Genomic DNA, 19,940 nt, shown 5'->3' on the forward strand with positions numbered 1-19,940 from the left:
AGCAGGGTGATAAAAACAAGTTCTACACAAATTGAATGAGAGAAGTATGAGTGGCACTACTGAGACAGAACCTGGGAAAGCAGCTAGAATAACCAGTGCTTAACAATGGCATGGGGTATGTGTTCTGAACTACCTGTGACAGCTGGATGCACCTAGCCGTAGCCCATGAGCTGTACTGTCCAGCTGTTGTTCAGCCTCCATGTCTTTGCTCTCTGGGGAAAACTCTTTCAGACACTGACTCAGGAATGCATCCCTTCTTAGCAAAGCCCTTAGGGACATATTTGTGGTCCCACTGAGTTTAAGTGAGACTCAAAACATACGCTTCCAGTTAAGGGAGTTCTTACAAGCTTTACAAATGGGGCAATGGAACCTTCAGCCCATGCTCAACTCTTTTTTTTTTTTTTGACATAGCTATTGTTTGGATATTCTTTTAGCTCTGACTTTCATCCCAGGGGCTCTACTTCCTCATCCTGGGGTCTGGCTTGTGCCCCTGAAGAGTATATTATCTGTAGTGATCTACAAGGCTACCACCTTCTGCCACTATCATCCCAGTGCCAGGGGTTTCTGCCCTGTAGTAAGACTCAGGTGATCAGCTGACAAACATGGGAAATAGGTGAAACAAAGCAGGCATCCCCACTTAGAAATCTACAAGGTTACTCCTGTTCAGTGCATACTGATCATCCAGGAAAAGACAGATAACACATTTCCTTTTCGGTAATTCCACTGAATTACTTCAATCCATACTTCTTTCTTGATCCCCAGACTCCCAATTTTCTTCAAAATTAGCTTTTAAATATACGTACCTATACCTGAGTCACTTATCAAGAAGTCAGACAGCAATTTTACTTATGCCAAACTCAATCAAATTCACATTTGTCATACTACAGCACAATAGTTGTCGCTACTGTGTTTTTTACTTGACACGTTGCAAGGCTTTCTTCTGATATACACTGATTGTGGTTCCAGTTGCAGGCTTTCAAAAATAATTAGAGTGATGAATCATAATCAGGAAGGAATGGTTCTTACATTTATTAAGACAGTTATTTAAAAAATGTTTTGATGAATCATGCAAAAAACGCTTGCAAATAGGATTATACTTTTTCATCAATATATTTTTTGTTTTTTTTTTCTAAGTCTTAAGAAAAGAGCTTGTGCTTTCAACATCTGAATTGAAAAAAATATTTACAGCAGACATAATGAGTGCTACATGGCAGTTATAAGACAGGCAAAGTGCCGACGGTCCCCCACTTTACCCTCCACAAAATTCACTGATGGTTTCAGATCCGTTCTGTTAACATCCCGATTCAGAATTCAGTCCTGGATTTTAAGTATGCTCCTTTTCTCCAGATCATTCATTTCCTTCAGTATAAGGGCAACGTTGTATCTCAGCTCTTGAAACTTCGCAACTGGCACCTGAAACAGAAGGCTCCCTTTAGAAATCATGGTAGGCATTAGGGTGGGCATGCCTATGGGGCATCAGCCCAATCTCTCTTTGTAATCAATCATCCAAATAAATACATAAATAAATAATAGACTTAAGACAAAGCATTGTGGGTGAATAAATCTCACAGAGCCCACTTGTTTTCATAACGTATGAATGAAAGGAAAGCTTCTGCTGCCAAATAACAGTGGGTATCTCATGTATGTACCATGAGCTGGATCGCAGTAACACTAAACTCCTGCAGAGTGCTGAGGCCTCATATGAAAACGTTAAGTCTAAGAAGGTATTGTGAAGCTCTAGGTGCTCTTCTCAGTTACTGAAACAGTGTTTCTTTTCGTTTTTTTGGGTTTTTTTTTTGTCTGATATTTCCTTACATTTTAAAACAATAAACATCCATCCAGACCTACAAGCTATTCTACAGTTTCCAAAGCAGTCATTTCCCACTGCTGACTCTCCATTACAAAACAGAAGGGCAGTTCAGCAGATTGTCAGGGTTCATGATTTGAGGGCCTTTTCATTTGAACCCAGGTCTGTTACTAATTTCTGTCAAAACCATCAGCTCCATTTGCCCTTAAAGCACTTGAATGCTACAGCTGAAGAAGGGCCACCCAAGAGCTAATTATTTTTGCTATGACATAAGAGGACAGAATTCAACCTGGAAAGCAGCCATGGAACATTCTCATTTTACAAAGAAGAGAAAACAGATGTAATCACAACACTAGAGAAAAGTTATGGCAACTTAAAGATGGCCAAGATTAACTAAAGCCAGTACGACAGAAGACCTCCTGCTAGTTGACTAGAAATCACTACTGAATTAACAGAAATTGGAGTGCTGACTTCAAGATAGTGCAACTCTCCATAAAGGAAACTCCCAGCTCCTCACTCATACAATGCTTGCAACTAACATGGGAATATCAGTCACACTAACACATCCAGTTATCACAAGCAACACATGAATGTTTCAGCAAGCAGTGTGAACTGGATGGGTGCAGTAAAAGTGCACAGAAAGCCAAGTACTGAAACCACTGGCTTAGCTAGCTCAGGACCTGCCCTAACTCTGCATTTTTAACCCAGATGGGGACATCAGACCATACACTTTTTTTAGGCTAAAGAAATATGGCAATGAAAGAACTGCTGCCATCAAATCCCTCTGACACTGTGAGGTCAAAGTTTTCAAAGTAAATAAGCAAATCCAAAATATCTAACCTACATAAACACACGCTACCCTGCCATCTTCTCTAAATAAGTTATCTCTATGGCATGGTCACAACCATAACAATTCTGACTATTTGGGTAAATTTCCTTTTGGAATGCTGCAAGAGTTATGGGAGGCAATGCTTGGGCTATAAAAATCCAGCCCTTGATTTTACATGAGTCACATTTTCAATTTGTTGCATCTCAAAATTAAACTTCCCTGTTACCCTGGTATGCCATACTGAGGAGGTTTTGTGGATGCCAACTAGAAGAGAGGATTAAGCTAGATTCAATTTCTGAAGCAATGTATATATATACACGACTTACAAAGATGCTGTCAAGTCTCAAACACAAATTCTTTGAGCCCATACGCTTTTATGTGGGACTCAATACATATTCAATTTGCAAATGGCACATCCAAAACAAGAGGCTTTCAGTTTAGAAAACTTATTTATTTAACTTATTTAAAAACTTATTTCAAATTCATTTAAAAACTATTTAATTCAACTAAACACTTGCATCAGGTGATACAGACATGGTGGAGGTGAGTCTAAAGAACTGAAGTGCCATTTATATGAGAATATTACCACAAAAAGGCTCTTTAACTAATGCAGCAATCTTCCATTCAAACTGAATACGCTTCCCTGTCTCACCACCTATCCTGGTTAAAACCTGGTTTTACAAGGGATTAATGGTGAGTAACAGCTACAGCACAGAAGAGAACTTACAGCTGTCTGCACTGACTGTAAGTTTACAGTTAGTTTCATAAATTAGACTACTGATTAAGAAGCTAATGAGGTAACATCTTCAAAGAGGAGCAAAAAACAATGTTCTGCCATTCAGTGTGGCAAATGCTATGAAAGTAACTGGACAAACTGATAGCAGGCATTTGTTTAAGCACAAGCTTCCGAGCTAAGGAGATCAGCTTTTCAAAGGCTAAGAGGTAAAATCAGGTTAGGGAAGCCTAATGTCCGCTCTCTGTGGATCATGCAAACCTGGCACCCATAAATTATGACTTTACGAGGATGAGAGTCACTGCAAGGAGGGCTGAGAGGAGGCAAGAAGACTGGAGGACTTTCCTACAGCATTTCAAGCTTGAGAAGCCAAACGGAAGGAAGTCTATTGTCAAGACCCTTCTGAGAACACATCTGAGCCCAGGCATAGAATGAGGGGCAGAGATTAACATTAGCACAGGGCACAAATGCCTGTGCCTGCACTGGTGCAGCCCCAGGCTGCTCTGCAGTGCACTGGCTAATTTACTCTACTTTGTCTACACTGAAGACACAGTTGACAGAGTTCCCTCGTCACCCCGCCCACTGCAGCAGGTATCAACTGCATGAGAGGAATCCAGCATCTGATCATATCCAGATGGAGGGGAAGATGTATGAGGAGTGGGTTTGTTGAGCCCAGAGTAGGGGGGGCTGAGAGGAGGCCCTGTGGTGGCCACAGCTCCTCGCAGGGAGCCGAGGGCAGCACTGAGCTCTGCTCTCTGGGGACAGCAACATATATACCACAAAAATCAAACTGCTTCAGTTCCCTTTTTTTTTTAAATCCATTGTCAGAAAACACACTGTGCTTAGAAAAACAAAATAAAGCCCAGGAGACCAACCAGGACAACTTCTTCCTGTGACATACACTTTTATGATTTGTTCGTGATGGGATTATCTTCTGGTCATATCATTTCACATAATCACTGATGGTTAACAGGGTATCCAGTACTTGCTGGGATGAAAGAAAACTAAAGAGATGAGGGCTACGTTTACTTGCATTTGCTTTTGTATCAAAGAGCTACTATCCACAGGAAGATCACTCATCAGACAGAAATCCTATTCACAGCCAGATCTTTGGTATTCAGATCTTGGCAGCAGCAAAAAGCTGACTTTAAGAAGGAGGCATACAGTTTGGTATTAGGTATCTACACTTCTGCACACACCAGCCAGGCACAGCAACACATCTCTACTGCAGAACAGAAACAAAGCCCCAGATCGTAACAATTAAGAGTAGGTACTAAGTTTTATTCTCTTAAGTGAAACTCATCCTGCTGAGAAGAATCAACCTGAACCCCAAGGCACCACTTAAATACCATGGAAGATCTCAAGAGTGGGCTTACAGGCTGCTCTGAGAAGGACTGTCCACACTGGGGTGAAGTGAAACCCTCAACACCTGCCAACGTAGCACAGAGTTTATAACTTCCTCAACAGTTGTATTGTGAAACATTACACCAAAATCAATCCAACTCTCTGCCCACAGTGCTTCGGTGCTTCTTCCAGACTACTGCTACTATGTGAACTGAAGCCAGAATCCTTCAGCAGTTCAAATGTGACAATGACTGTTATGCACCAAACTCCTGTACGCAGTACCATGCTATTTATAGAGCAAACAGCATTCCTTCTCAAAGGTTAAAATATGGAAGAATGTATCCTTTGTTTTTTTTTTTTTGCAAGCCATTACATATTGTATCAGAAATACTGCCACTGACTAATTCTCAGGTAAAAAACAAAGAAGCTTTTTACTTTCTTCCTAGCAGTGAGATCTGTGCTAAAGAAAACAAAACTACCTCTGCCACAGAAGAGAATGTTTTACCAGGCAGGAGGTTTAGTTGTACATCGCATCTTATATAAACTACCCCAGTAATTTTCCTCCTCTAAAAAGCATCCTCAGGTCTGAAGGTTGATACCAAAACTATAATTTTTAAACAATCTAGATATTATGCAACAGTAATTTCCAGTAACGAATATAACTAATATTCTTCTAACAAATGAGCTCTCAGCAAAATGTGCATAGGAACAAGGTATGATCTGGTTGCCAACCAAGATCACACTGTGTACGGTTGCAGTGGACACAGAGGAAAACAAATGATGCTGCTTTGTTTACAAAAGCTTTCATGTTTTAAATACTAATTCAACTTCCTAAAAAGAACTTTAAGTGCTTTCTTTCTTATTTGTTATGGCAATCAGACTTACTTCAAAGCGATGAGCTGTCCCATCTGAAAGCTTCATCAGCATTAAAATGGATGGTTGAAGAGCACGGGCCAGTGAACTGAAATTAAGTACATTATTAGTATTATGACAATAAGCATCAGCAGTACAACAAGTATAGCACTGTACAATAACAATTTAAAGTGTTCCTATAGCCTTTATACAAGTAATTTTTATTACAGTCATGTACCTGGCTGGCCAGAAAGTCATGGACATGGGAGTCCTGTCAAACTTACCTCACAATTAAACTAAAAAAAGTACTAACAGCAAATCATGACTGGCCTAAGAGCTGACCAAGTCACATAGTTTTTTTAGTACAGCTTTCTATGTTGTATTAACCCTTCCCATTCCTTCATTCTTCCAACTGCCATCTCATCTGAGGAACCAAGCTCCCCCAGTCTTTGTCCTAAATTTGTGGGTTGCTATCTATTTTACACGGTGACCCAAAGAGGGGAAATGAGTCGTGCAGCATTCATCAATGGATGCTGCCAAAACCCGCTCAGGTACTGACAGGTGTTACAGCCAGAAGCCATGCCTCTCCACAGAGGCTGCTAATGGATGATAAACAAGTATTCCCATGGGGAGGATGACTGTAAAGGAAAATAAGAAGGAAAACAGAAAAGGGTAATGCATTGCTCCTGTGTTGTTTAGAAAGCAATCACAGAATTTGCCTGAAGCTTGCAAGAGTTGCGCCTGGGGATATTTATCTGTACATTTTGTTTTCTTATAGGTACAGATTTTTCTGCGTTGTGAGAACAGTGCTTACAGCACTGCTCATCTGAGAGTCACTTGAACTTGCAGCTTGTGGCCATCACAATTCGCACTTAGGAGAACTATTTCTTGTTTTCAGAAAGATTCTCCCCAGTCACTTATTCTCTCAACTATGTCGGCAGTAAAACTGGACACTCTCTCAGATCCTCCAATGCAGGAACACAACAAAAAGTCACTCGTGCTAACAATTTAAGCCACTGACAAATACTGGGTCATCTTCTAATTTCTTTCACCCTGGTTAGTCTTGGTGAGCCCGAAAAAAAAATCAGGAAAAGCACAAAAGGTTTCTATTTTCTGTCCCTAGCCAAAGATCCATCTCATAACTGCCTCTGCCGTGGCAGGCAGCAAGAAGTCATTCACTGCAGGCATAGACAGGATGGTCACACAAAGGCTTTTATTCCTGTTCTGTGAAAGAAATCAGGAGGCAGATCAATGATCAGTTGCATAACTATGGCAATGTGAAAGTTCTCTTCTGAAGCCTGCCAAACCTACAGCAGACTGTAAGGGTATGGAAAGTCATTTTATTTAACACAAGCTAAACATAAATGATAGCCTACTTGAGAAGCTGAATAGACAATTTCCTTCCCCTTCCCCAATGAAACTGAGAACTTGGCTGGCTGCTTGTGGCTCAATCCACCTAATTGCTTCCACCATCAAGGAGAACTATGAAGCTGTATCAGATCTAATCGAGTTTTAGAATAACGAGAATCCAAAACCTGAAGTTAAATATCTAGCACAGTTTTAGAGATTAAACAAATAAGCAGCATAAAACAATATCATTAGCAGAAGACAATGCAGGCCACAGCCTGCCCATAAGTGCATGTAACAGTAACCTTTTGTATATCAACTGACATACAGTGTTGACATACAAAAAATGCCTCTGTGTCTTAATATTTAATGCAGCAAGACACACTTTAACATCATTAATATTTTAGGCAGCACAGGAAGTCAGTCTCGGTCCAAATCTCTTCCATGATCATGCAGGATCCTTTTTTACCTCGTGGATATAGCTACGTCCACTCTCCACCTGAAGTCCTGGATGTTTGGCAGCCTACTTGCTTGTGTCAGAGCTGTGCCTTCAGAAACAGGACGCCTACAGAGCAAATAAGAAACAGGAGACTGAAATGCAAATTCACAAAAGCAACAACAAACTAAAGGGAGAATAAGATTCCTCAGAACAAATCTGACTGGAATTTCTTTCTTGTTGTAGATCTCTCTTCATTTAGAGAGATTTTATGGAATGGTTGAGATTGGCAGGCAACTCTAGAGGTTATATGGCCCAATCCCCTGCTCAAGAAAAACTACCTAGGGCAGACTGCCCAGGAGCATAGCCAGGTAAGCTCTCCTCTCAAAGGAGGGAGACTCCACAACCTCTCTGGGCACCCTGTGCCAGAGCCCAGTAACCCACACAGATAACCTAACAGGTCTGAATGAGCTGGGTGTTTAAGATGGTTATCATCAGATTACCCATTTTTCTTATGTTTAACTACTATGGTAGCTGTTAAAAAAAAAAACCAACACAGAGACAGAGCTACTCTGTGTAATTCCAGTAAACTAAGGTCATCTTACTAGTAAGAGTCATACGGTGGCTGGCATATCCATTATTTCAATTCTCATGCAGTAGAGAAAGGGACCTACAGATACACCTTAATGCAAATCCAGCAGGAACAAGCAAGCAGGAACAGAAGACATGACTCAAGCCAAAAAGCTGGAACAAGCTCATTGTGCTCCTTCAGCAGAAAACACCTAGTATTAGCTCACAGAGCTCACAGCAGTGTTTTAAATATAATGATATTAGAGTGCACTCTGAAGCACATTATAAAATAAAATCACACAGTGGTTCTTGCTAATCCAGCAAACTTCACAAACTCCAAATTCCTTATGTAATATACGCACCAATCCTAGCACAACCTCCATGACTTCTGTCTAGACTACTCTTTGAGAAGGGCAGGCCTTTCCTCATGGCTTATATTACAGGAAGAATCAGGCTCGTCAAACCTCAGTTTCATTCTGTGAGGAAATGTAGCTTGACATCGATTAAACTTCAGGAGGTTGACAGTCTTTAAAATTGTAATAGCATCTTAAACTGTAGGTGAGTAAACAAGCCAAATCTAATACAAAGACATAACAAGCAAATATTTTTAGATATACTGAGAGAATACCTTCAGAAAGAGATCGTTCAGCTAGTCCATTAGGAGGACAGACTTGGGGTAAGTGTTACTTACATGTTTATTTTTTGTCAAAGTACCACACTTCTCTGGTAGTTATTTACGGTACATTTCAAAGCCACTCCAGCTAAGGGCAGGATAAGGAACATCACTTTATCCTTTACCCACAGTGCTAGACATAATCTAATTACAGACTTTATATCAGAAAGGAATCCTCTCTGAACAAATCAGGGACTGTAGGAACGCATTCTTTTGTTCAAGTGAGCTGGTCCTTTTAGAAACTGCTGAGAAAGATTAATGATTATGGATAAAGTACCAAATACTGATAGGCTAAGATCCTCCAATACTCTTCAGTATAACAAAGAATTGATCCTTTTTTGGGGAGAGCAGTGCTGGTCAGAAGTGACACATATCCCAAACAGTACAACAAAGTGACAAGCAGAGAAAATAGATCAGCTGGTTCCTACACACTGTACAGTACTGAATAGGAAGTAGGTCACACAGCTGGGTGCAACCATAAGGAGCCATGGTCTAGAATGGTTATTAGCAGGATTAAACAAGAACAGCCCTTTCCCTCAGTGGTGAGCTGCTGCCAGAGTATTGCTTAATTTGGGAAATGCCTAAAAACAGCCACACTGCTGCTGCATCCTTAAGACATGCTGACTCCCTTCAATGGAGGACAGTCCATTCAGTCCAGCAGCAGCAGCGGGCAAAGAATGAACAGGGATAGCAGGAAGATGTGACGGGAAGACAGTCAGCAGTGACGGGAAAGGTCAGCAGTGTCCAAACACAGACTGTTATATTATGTCATTTCTGTGGCCAAACTGGACTGCACTTCAATACCAGCTCCTCAGAGTCACAGTTTTTATAGCTCAGATTCCACTTCTGTCAGCACTTTCCCTGGTTGGAGAGGATTACAACTGCAAGAATCCTGTAAGGCTGACAATGTGCACAGTAGCCACCATACACACAGATACTGCAAAAGCCCTTAATCAAACCATCATCTTCCAAGAGGAATAACAAAATGGAGCAGATAAGACTCAACGGACCTTGTATCCACTACCTATGGCATGTAACTACACTTCATAAACTCTCCATGCCAGCAGCTGCAATACTGTCACCACACATATGGTGCCTACGACAGAAGTTAGAATGAGTAAAGCAATATGGATCAACTATAGAACATCCAAAATGGAATGCCTGCTGACACAAACGTCACCATTCAAAGGATGAAACAGAGTAATTGAAGATGTAAGATTTAAGAATCTGGAGCAGCAACTGGCATAACAATATCAAAACTGAAGACAAATTTGGGATGGTTTCTGATGCACGTACCCATAGAGCCCAGCATGCCACTGAACAGAGAAAATGTATGAGCTAGTGTGTGTCAAGTAGCACACAGAATGCTCACTCCTGGTAGAAGCTAAAGCTATGCTATCTAAAAAAAGATGCAGTACATTAATTATAAACATTCTAAGTGGGAGAAGTTATGGCTATACTTTCTCTTAAAAAAAACTTTTGATTTCATATGCTTATTTTATGGTGTGAATGTGCGACGTTTTATTTCCCTTTCAGTATAGTTTGATGGAGACACAAATATAAACATTAAATTTCCAGCACCTCAGAGTTGTTTAACGAACAAAATGTCAAAATTAGGATAAGATGCCAGAAAAAGTATTAAAAACTCTGAAACTGATTTTTCTGGTTATCTAGCTCATACCAAATTTTCAATCAGATTCTAATGCTTAATACTTCTCTTACCATCACAGTCATATACATTTACAACTCAATAGGCATAGGCATGATTCACTACTACACTTAAGATTATAAAAGCAGATCTGTCTAGAAATCAAATCCGAGGTGCTCTGCTCTGATCTCATAATGCAGAGCAAGATTACACTGGATAATCACAGATTTGAAATGAGAAAAAGCTAAATTTTCCAGCATCGTGATTTCACAGCAGAAAACAGACAATCATGCATGCTTCAAGTGACATCCAAATTTAACTTCTTTCTCCACTGCAAACAATATTCCCACTTTGCAACCATGAATTTTGCATTCTCTCACACCTATAATTCGAACAGAATAACAAAGAAAAGATGAGAAGGCTGAATTTATTTTTACTCCAAGAACCACTTGTTTTAAATCAAGATTTTAACTAAGGAAATTAAAAGTACTTTAAATGTTGGTAGCAGCATTCAGACCCTTGTGAGGGGAAGTGGGAGACCACAACAATGATTGTCAGTATATCTGAAACAGCTCTAGGCTGGTGATGCTGTGTGCTGAGTGACCTCACCTCCCAAGGAGGAAAGCTTTGCATATGCAGGAAGTTCAAGCAATGTCAGCACACAGAGGAAGACAGATACAATTGAGTAGAGAACATACAGAGAAAAGGGAATTCCTATAAGGAACAGCAGAGAGAGCCTTTTCAAAAAGTTTCTGACTGGTACACAGTGTGAAGGTAAGGAGGTACACAGTTTGGTGAATGAGCAACAGCTAGCAGAACAGATGATATCTCATATATACCATCAAATCACTCAGTGTGAATCTAACTGTACATTAAGATATGATTAAATGATGTCTGAGAAAGACATCATTCTACAAACCACAGCACGTAGAAGGATGCTTGTTTCTCAACAAAGCAAGTCTTTCACTTCTGCTCGAACTTGCAATGATAATGATGATAAGAATGCTTAATTCTGTAATCATCTGTAGGTAATGATGCATTTTACAGGATACAGAGCAGTATAAAAACTGGTGATGATCATAGATAAAAAAGGAAAAATGGCACGAAAGCTACTTACTGCACACACAGCAATGCATGATGGATACTTATACTGAATCCAAACAATGGGACAAACCTTCCTCTTGTGAGTTTAGAGAATTTTGGTGTTTCTTCAACAGGCCTGGAATGTGTACCTGCAGGGTTGCACAATGCATGACACATGAAAATACTGACCTGTTACCAAAGACAATACTGGAAAAGTCTGTGATGAAATCTTCTGGTATCCTTAAAGAAAAGAGCAGTAGAAAATAGATAAGTGTTTTGTAACCACAAATATATGGGCTTAGCTGCAAAAAACCTATCGCAGAACACAAAAATAGTATCAACATTTTCCATTTTGCATTGCTTAAAATTGCCATCATCTCTTATGTAAGCACTTCAGTATTGACTCAGTCTAGGCTCTCAGAAGGACAAGCTGCTTTTACAAGAACCCTAAAAGCTGTGCTCCAACTTCCTGTGCTACCTAAAATGGCAACAGTGAGTTTCAGAAGAACCCTGTATTTGCCTAATTTCTCTTAGTAAGGAAGTTTTACTGATGGCTCTGACAAGCACAGAAGGCAGACTGACAACGTGTCCTTCTAAACATCCCAAGCCTAAACATTTCATTTCACTTTCACCTGAAAAGTGCAATGAAAAGAAGACAGAATGACTTGCTCCCTGGAAAGTAAAAACAGAAGCCCTTGCAGCTAAGAGTACTTACAAAAGGAACATATCTAACACGAGGAGGACAAGGATAAATTTGTTGAGACCATTAAAACAAGCTGAACAGACTCACTCACTCCATCTGCCTTTTGCACTCCACTACTTTACTGTTCCTCTGATGCTGATGCTGCTTTACAAATAAGCTGCTGTTAATTTCCAGTTCAATATATCAGGCTGTGAACTGCAAAGACTGCAGAGCAAACATTATCCATTCAGCTGCCTTTGCACAGAGACAGTAACCTCCTACAGAGAGGCATACTGGACCAGTGGAAGAAGTAACTGCTTCAGCTGCCACAGTTAAATCGGGCATGAATCAGTGCCCTGAGACATTACTCACCACTGCCTTGAGATACACAGCAGTCTATCAGAGATAATCAAAGCAAACAAAGAAGTTACCTGTCCTAAAGGGCTTGAAGTGTGGGGAAAAAAAAACCCACAAAAGACTACTCATCAACTCACACAGTGGGAAAGTGAAACGGCAGTTATTTGAGTTTGAAACCTTTTAGGAAAAAGTGGGGTTAAAACAGGTTTTTAAATGGTTCTTGGATAAAACTCTAGAAAGCCATACTTTTCATACTAGAAAGCCAGTCAGCTGAGGCAAACCAGGAACTGAGGTGGGGAGATTAGACTGATTTTTTAGTTGCATATGTCTGTCCAAAGAGATGAGACTTTCTGCAAGCATTACCTATACTACCTGTGCGAGCGAATCACTTAATCCATCCCAATGATGACGAAATAGCCTCTGAATGCAGCAGAAGAGCTGAAGAAAGGGGGTTATAATACAATTACTGTGATAACTATCACAATATTTGCTTGACTGTAAGACTGCAGGTTACTAAAATAGAAGCATTAATGCTACCTTTACGCTTGTGTTATTTTTGCCCTGCAGTTGATTTTGCTGAAAATTCTGTTCCCAACTCAAGCAGCTTATCACATACTAAGCAGTTTAGACACAGAACACAGCACAGCTCAGGTCTGAGTTACAGATGATAATCAGTTTTCAAAGGAAAATTCTGAGAATAAGATCCAGTGTAAGGATGTCACAATCCCATGTTATTGTCCTGAACCACAGAGTTATTAAAGGAAGAAAAAAATAGCATCCAAAATTTAGCATGATTTCATTCTCACTGACTGAGTCAGTCAGGACAAAAAAACATATGAGTATGGGCTGGCAACCCCATGGAACCAGTAGTACCAATCTAATTCATCACAAGTGGGCACGTCTCCCAGCATCTCTCTTTCCAGTAAAACTAGAAGCCAGTACCAGCTGCACCACCAGGAAATTGAGAACTACAAGACTTCGTGTGGATGGGATTAGACAGGCCAATTCTCAGCTTCACTGAAAAGGACAAACTAGAATGTGTGAGAAGTGACAACAGGTAACCCAGCTCAGATCTCAATCCTCTCAAAAGAAGATACATTTGCAAACGAAATTAAAATAGGAAATAAGCATTTTTTCTGCCTTAAAATGCAAAATACCTGCCCAAACAGTGGGTGCCATGAATGCCAGGACACTGCTTCTCAGCTAATTACTGATGTTCTTTCTGCACGTGATCACAGGATGACCTGCAGGAGTCACTGCAGGAGGACATGTGTCTGAATGTAATTAGTAGATGCAAACACTCCATGATCAGGACCAGCTGTATTGGGAAGCACAGGAGATGACATTTCCTAGAAAAATCAAAGGTGGTGAAGGTGGTAACACTTACTAAGTGCCACAACTTGACAGCAGAATGAGCTGTTTATTCTTCTGCAAGCTCAGCCACAAGGTGAGGGAAGCTACTCTAAAGACAAGAGACTGACAGAGGCCAAATAACCTCCAACAGTCATGGAAGCCTATATGCCACAATGAGCAGCACAGGAAACATGTAAGTGCAAGCATCACAAATGCAAATACCTGAACTATTGCTCCCATATCAGTCATGTTAACCAAAATAACAGAAGATTTAACAAAATACAACAGAGAGGAAAAAGATCATTCAAATTGAAAGCTGTTTTTGTATTTCCACGAGTAATCCATAAAGTTTGAAAAGCAAGTACAAAAGTGTAAGACATATTAAAGCACGGTCAGCTGACAAGGACATAGGCTCAGGAATCTTTATTTCTGGATGCAGAGCACACAGCCAGCCCAGTCAGTGACCTCTGTCACTCCTGTATACCTACTTTTTCCACTGTTCAATAGAGGATTATTCACACATCCCCAGAAAACTGCCACAGAGGTTTTAGAGCCCCTCATTATTCCATAATCACACGGAACACATTCTGTATGCACCTCAAAAAACACCAACTCCCACTGGGTCAAAAGAAATTCATCAGTTTCTTCCTGACCTACTTTAACCTGGGTGTGAACTCTGCAATGTGCTGGAGGAAGCAGCTTGCATTTTAGCTCACAAGACAAAGTCAAACTCCAGCTCTGTCCTCCAGACAAAACTGTACCAACAAGCAAGTCACCGTTCAACTGGGCCTCGATTACACCTCACCAACCACATCCATCTAAATCCGAGCTACCTGAAGTTGCTCATAAAGTCACTTACACTTATGACTGTTGTGAGGAAGCAACCAATCTGCAGGTTAACAGACAAATAAGCATGAGAAAAGAAGGAAGTAGGAACCTCTATATCCTAGGTAGCAATCAGATGAGAAGAACTGTAGGAAATTCATATTTAAAAATATTTTGATCTTGGTGCAGAAGTTGTTCTACAGATGAAAGCATCAACTACGGTTCTGCTCATTACTGCCAACTACAGAAATTGGGAAAACCTGTAAAGATCATTAGAATCTGAGCCTGGCTTTTAGAATATGAACTTCTATTCAGAGATACTCTGAACAGGCTGATGTAACAAACGTTATGCTTTGTTGGGTAATCGGCAGGAGAGATCATAGCTGAACAAGGTGGTAGGAGTTCTTGAGTGTTATATCATTGGCCTTTCAAAGAAGAAAAAAAGTAGGGCAGTTTCTTAGCTTCTGAAATGTTACCGCTATCTTACCAAACATGTTAAAAAATATTGCAGGGCAAGGATGGGATGGCAAAGAGAAGGTCACTCACATTTGCATAACCTACATTACAGACTAAATTAGACCAATCTCCTCAGCATGCAAAATTTACTGCTCATGCTCGGTGCTAAATCAAGTCTTACACAACACCTGTTTTTTTCCTCTGGCTTCGTATGACATTTGGCAACAGATGTGTTATGTGTTATTTACAGGTAACTTCTATACCAACTTTGTTGTGTAAAAAAGTTGACTTGGGAAGGCAGTTACGTAAAAGTTATGAAAAACAAACAGGTGGAAAAAAACAGGCATTAACAGGCATACCTGAGCTCCTTCAGGTCTTCCTTAAAAACCTAGAACAACAAAGAAGGTGAAATTTTACAGGATACACTCATGGAAGATGATTTCTTATCAAGTAAATTAATAGCAGTTGCTTGCTTGCTATCCCTCACCCGAAGTTTTAGTCTCAAATCCCAGTAGTTTCAAAATGACACGTTACTCATTGGAAGAATTTCCAGAAGCATTCAGTTAAGTTGTGAGAAATTAATTTTAAAGGCCTAAATCTCCTGGAAGACTTGATGCTTTGAAAGCTGCATCCCTGCCATTTCTTTTATGGAGCTATTCACTACACTATCTGTCTTCAGAGTAATTACACGATTATTCTCACATATGCCTTGTAGTAACTTGTTTAAACTATGACAACATAAAGGCAGTGGGAAAAAATGAGCTCTGAATACTAAAAGCACTGTTTCACTCCTTCCTGGAGTATGCTTGGGTGAGTAGGGACACAGTCTCTTAACCAGACAGAGATGTCAGAAGCTCAGAAGAGGTTTGTTCACATAAAAAATAAATCAGAAAAATATAAGGCAATGTAACACACACACAAAAAAAAAGAAAACAGCCATGAAAAGGGAATATGAATCAGGACCATGGCAGGTATATGCACATGCACAGAGAACATCCACAGCATAAACAGAAATAGCACTAGCTCCCAGCTCCTGCTATATTATTCTGACTGTAAATCCTTCCTTCCCTTACGGTGGAGCTATGAAGACATAACATTTCTTGTATTGTTTGTCTGTAAGGGTAAACAGAATGCACAGTACATGTGAACACACAGGGTAGGAAAGAGAGCTGATGCCAATGAAATAACATTTTGCAAAGGTTTCTTTAGGAGTTTTAATTTTAGAGGGAAAATAAACATGCATAGCAAACAAGATGCTGAAGCAGAAAAAGATACAGTAACCTCCTTCCCACAGAATTAATAAATACTGTATTAAAGCTCACTGTAAATCTATACAAGAAAAAAAAAAAGATCTCTATGCTTCTAACAGTTTCTGATAACTACTTCAACTTGGAGACACATTTCATGTGGGGCTCTTCTCTCTGGCAAACAGCATTTAGATGGCAACTCACATGTGGCACAATTGTAACTGATTAAGGCTGTGGGTCCTCCCAGAACTTACTTCTTGTTTGAAAGTTGCTAAAGGGAGTCTCAGTGCTTCTCGGAGAAGGGTATACATGCCAGAAATGAGGAAAGCAAGCTGCTCTTCGGAGAGGTTGGTGCTTTCTGCAATCAGCTTGACAGATTCTTTGCAGTCTTTTCCTTCCAATGCATTAACAGTGACTGTGAATAAGAAAGCAATGCAAGATCCCTTTAAAAAAGTGGAAGACCTGGAGACAGTGAACATCTCCTGTACCCATGATTTCACTTGATTCAGTGTGCTGACATTCTTCCAGCTACGAAACTGTCACTCCAGGTCTCTGTAGAAGACATCTGTCTGATCATCCTCCACCACTCATTTCATTAACAGAACTTCAACATACTAAGCTTTTGGATTTTGAAACTGAAGATGTTTTAACTGTGGAATAGTTAGTCCAGTGGGATAATGGAATGAAGATTAATAAAAATTAATTGCTTATGAGTTCAAGCCTGCCCTGAACTTCAATCATCAAAGTTGTTCACATCAGAAGTCTGTTTACAGCTTAATTACACTCCTTATACACAGACTTGAAAACGCTGAGAGAGTAACATTTCAACATTATTTTCCAACTTTTCACATAATTTATCTTCCAATAGCAGCAGAGACTAAGGATTAAATGAGCAAGGAAGCAAAACTAAACCTCCAAGTCTTGCAGTCTACACAACTGCCAACAATATAAGCTTTGAGGGAAATGACTGTTAAACCACATTTAACAACATTACATGCTAGCAACCAGTGTGGCAGTGATGAGCCCTGAACCATTCACATGGCACACTCAGTTTGCCCAGTGCCATCACAGTGCACATTTGGCTCAGATTAGCTAAGATGGGCAAGGTGCTAGTACCAAACTTTTCATGTTGTCTGAAAAAGGCCCTGCTCTAAGACACACTTCTTTTGAACAAAGGAAGAAGATCCAATTGCTGAAAAAGCCAAATGCATATCAGCACTGAGGCCTCCTCACTACACCCCATGCTCAGCAGGACACAGATAACTGTCTACACTTACCTATTAAAATACAGCTTCAATTTGCCTAGATAGCTTCTGGGACAATATGTCTTCTTTCTACAGACCAACCTTAACAACTGGTTAAAAATCCGTGACTTCCTTTAAAAACTACTCTATTTGCCCTAGAATACAAGGCATTTTTTACTCAGAGCAGTGCAAGGAACTCAGAAATGTCAGCTGCTCCAGCATTTCTAACAGTCAGGCAGACAACAAACAATCTGAAAAACATCCCAAAGAAGTGTCTCTGCTAAGCCACTTGCTCCTAGGAGGTGATACCTGTGGTCACAAACTTCAGTTTTAGCAGAGTCTACAATACTGGATGACCCTGAGAGAATGGTGTCTTTAACTACACAGGCACATGAAGCAGCATCTACTTTTTTGCATTATTATTTGGCGATAAACTGACAGCTACAGCCTCAGAAAGAACTTGGTGTGAGCACCGGAGCAGTTTCCACATAGCCTGCTGAAATCCATCATCTTCAAAGACAGCCTTCCTGTGCCGGATAACCTCCAGCTTTCTGCAAGCCGTTAACCAGCGACCACCAAGAACAGAAGACGCATGGATAGCTCTGCCAGCCCTACAGCAGCCGGGGACTCAACCTGGCGGCAGCGGACACGGGCATGTAATGACCCAACACGGCAATGTTTACGAGCCCTACCTTGAGATCCGAGGGACTTTTCGCTCCCCCTAGGGCAGCAGGCAGGTACTGCACACCAAAACGTGGCCGATCATTCCAGCAAACCAGCACAGGGTTTAGGAGACGGTCAGGCTTCCTGGCACCGATACAAGTTTTGGCTCTCCACTGCCCCAGTGCTATGCAGCAAATACAGTTCCACGTCTACGTATTTGTCTCAAATACTGCATAATCACCTTTATCTCTTTCCGTTGCCATAAGGAAATCCTGCCTACGCTGCTCTGTTATGACAATGGTGATCCTCCCCCTCTGCTCTGCCATGGTGAGGCCACATCTGGAGCATTGTGTCCTGTTCTGGGCACCTCAGTTCAAAAAAGGAACTTCAAGAGAGAGTCCAGTGAAGGGCCAAAAAGATGCTGAGGGGCCTGGAGCATCTTGCTTACGGTGAAAGGCTGAGAGCTTCCAGCTCAGCCTGGAGGAGGCTGTGAGATCCCCTCACTCTTTATAAATATCTCAAGTTCAGGAGTCAAGTTGATGGGGCCAGACACTTTTCAGTAATGTGAAGCAACAGAACAAGGGAATAAAGGAAGTTCCATATGAATGTGAGGAAAATCTTTTTTACTTTGAGTGGCACAACTCTGGCACAGCTGCCCAAAGAGGTGGGGGTCTCCTTCTCCAGAAACATTCAAACCTACCTGTATGTGTTGCTGTGCCACTGCTGTAAATAACTGCATTGGGGGAGTGGATGGGGGAGCTCCTGAGGTCCCTTCCACCCTTATGGCTCTAAGTGATTCTGATTCTGAGTGAGCTCACCTCAGAAAGCCACTAACATGTTCTGCCCAGGGAGCGCATAAACAGGAGAGGGAACAACTGGGTTGACAGTGATAGGACAAGGGGCAATGGTTTTTAACTAAATCAGGGGAGATTTAAGGTTAGATGTTAGGAGGAAGTTTTTCATTCAGAGGGCAGTGATGCACTGGAACAGGCTGCCCAGAGAGGTTGCAGCTGCCCCATCCCTGGAGGCACTCAAGGCAAGGCTGGACGTGGCTTCGGGCAGCCTGGTGTAGTGGTTGGCAACCCTACCCACGGCAGAGAGTTTGAAACTGATGATCTTTTGAGGTCCTTTTCACCCCAGGCCATCCCACGATTCTACGAATCTACAATCAGCTTGTCCCTTCGATTGTCCTGCCATCATTCAGCACACAAAGCTTTGCTCAGCTGAACAAGGGAAAAAATACAAACACCTTGAGAGGGTCACAACCTCTCGGGCACACGACGACCAGCTCCCCGGGGCCCGCAGCCTCCCCGTGGCTGCGGCCTTGCGACGACGAGCTTGGGGGACACCGTATATCGCTTGGGGCAATATTACGGCACCGAAACGCAGAGAATGGCATCGGGCCTCGGCCGCAGCCCGGCACAGAGGGCAGAGCGCTGCTTCCCGCCGCTCGCTGCGGTGCAGGCCGCCGCGCCGCACCCCTTTCACTGCGGGAGAAGCCCCAGGGCCGGGCCGTACCTTTCAGCAAGCGGCGGAAGGTCTCCTTGCCTACATCCTGCAGGCCGCGGGCCATCGCCTCCACCTCGGCCGGCACCCGCGGCCCCAGGAAGCCTCCGCCGCCACCGCCGCCGCCGCCTCCGCTCTCGCCGTGCCCGTACACCGCTCCCGCCGCTCTGCCCACCGCCGCCGCCGCCATGGCAGCGCGGCCCCGCCCGGCGCTGTCCCACGCGTGGGCCGCCGCTCGGCCTCCGGCGCGACAGGGGGCGCTGTGCCGCGGCGGCGCGGCGGAAG

The 19,940-nt window shown here is 41.9% G+C and overlaps 1 protein-coding gene across 1 annotated transcript; it reads right to left on the bottom strand.

Annotated features, from left to right (window-relative positions):
* Positions 1–1,005: 1,005 nt before the first annotated feature.
* Positions 1,006–19,862, bottom strand: COMMD5 (COMM domain containing 5). Its single transcript, XM_065729721.1, has 7 exons — positions 19,668–19,862; positions 16,497–16,657; positions 15,355–15,383; positions 11,512–11,562; positions 7,382–7,477; positions 5,599–5,674; positions 1,006–1,413 (listed from the first exon to the last, which is right to left on the bottom strand). The coding sequence occupies exons 1-7, from the start codon at positions 19,843–19,845 to the stop codon at positions 1,312–1,314; spliced, it is 693 nt and encodes a 230-aa protein (XP_065585793.1). The 5' UTR covers positions 19,846–19,862; the 3' UTR covers positions 1,006–1,311.
* Between the last annotated feature and the right edge of the window lie 78 nt (positions 19,863–19,940).

This window comes from Cyrtonyx montezumae, unplaced genomic scaffold, assembly GCF_038088225.1.
Source record: "Cyrtonyx montezumae isolate F1298 unplaced genomic scaffold, pur_monq_1.0 scaffold_11, whole genome shotgun sequence".
Lineage (NCBI taxonomy): Eukaryota > Metazoa > Chordata > Aves > Galliformes > Odontophoridae > Cyrtonyx > Cyrtonyx montezumae.

Excerpts from the sequence above, each read along its gene's own strand:
- COMMD5 (XM_065729721.1), bottom strand. The coding sequence starts at position 19,845 with ATGGCGGCGGCGGCGGTGGGCAGAGCGGCGGGAGCGGTGTACGGGCAC. Across the intron at positions 5,675-7,381 it reads GACGTAGCTATATCCACGAG|TTCACTGGCCCGTGCTCTTC; the intron begins GTAAAAAAGGAT and ends ACTTAATTTCAG. Across the intron at positions 1,414-5,598 it reads GGACAGCTCATCGCTTTGAA|GTGCCAGTTGCGAAGTTTCA; the intron begins GTAAGTCTGATT and ends CTTCTGTTTCAG.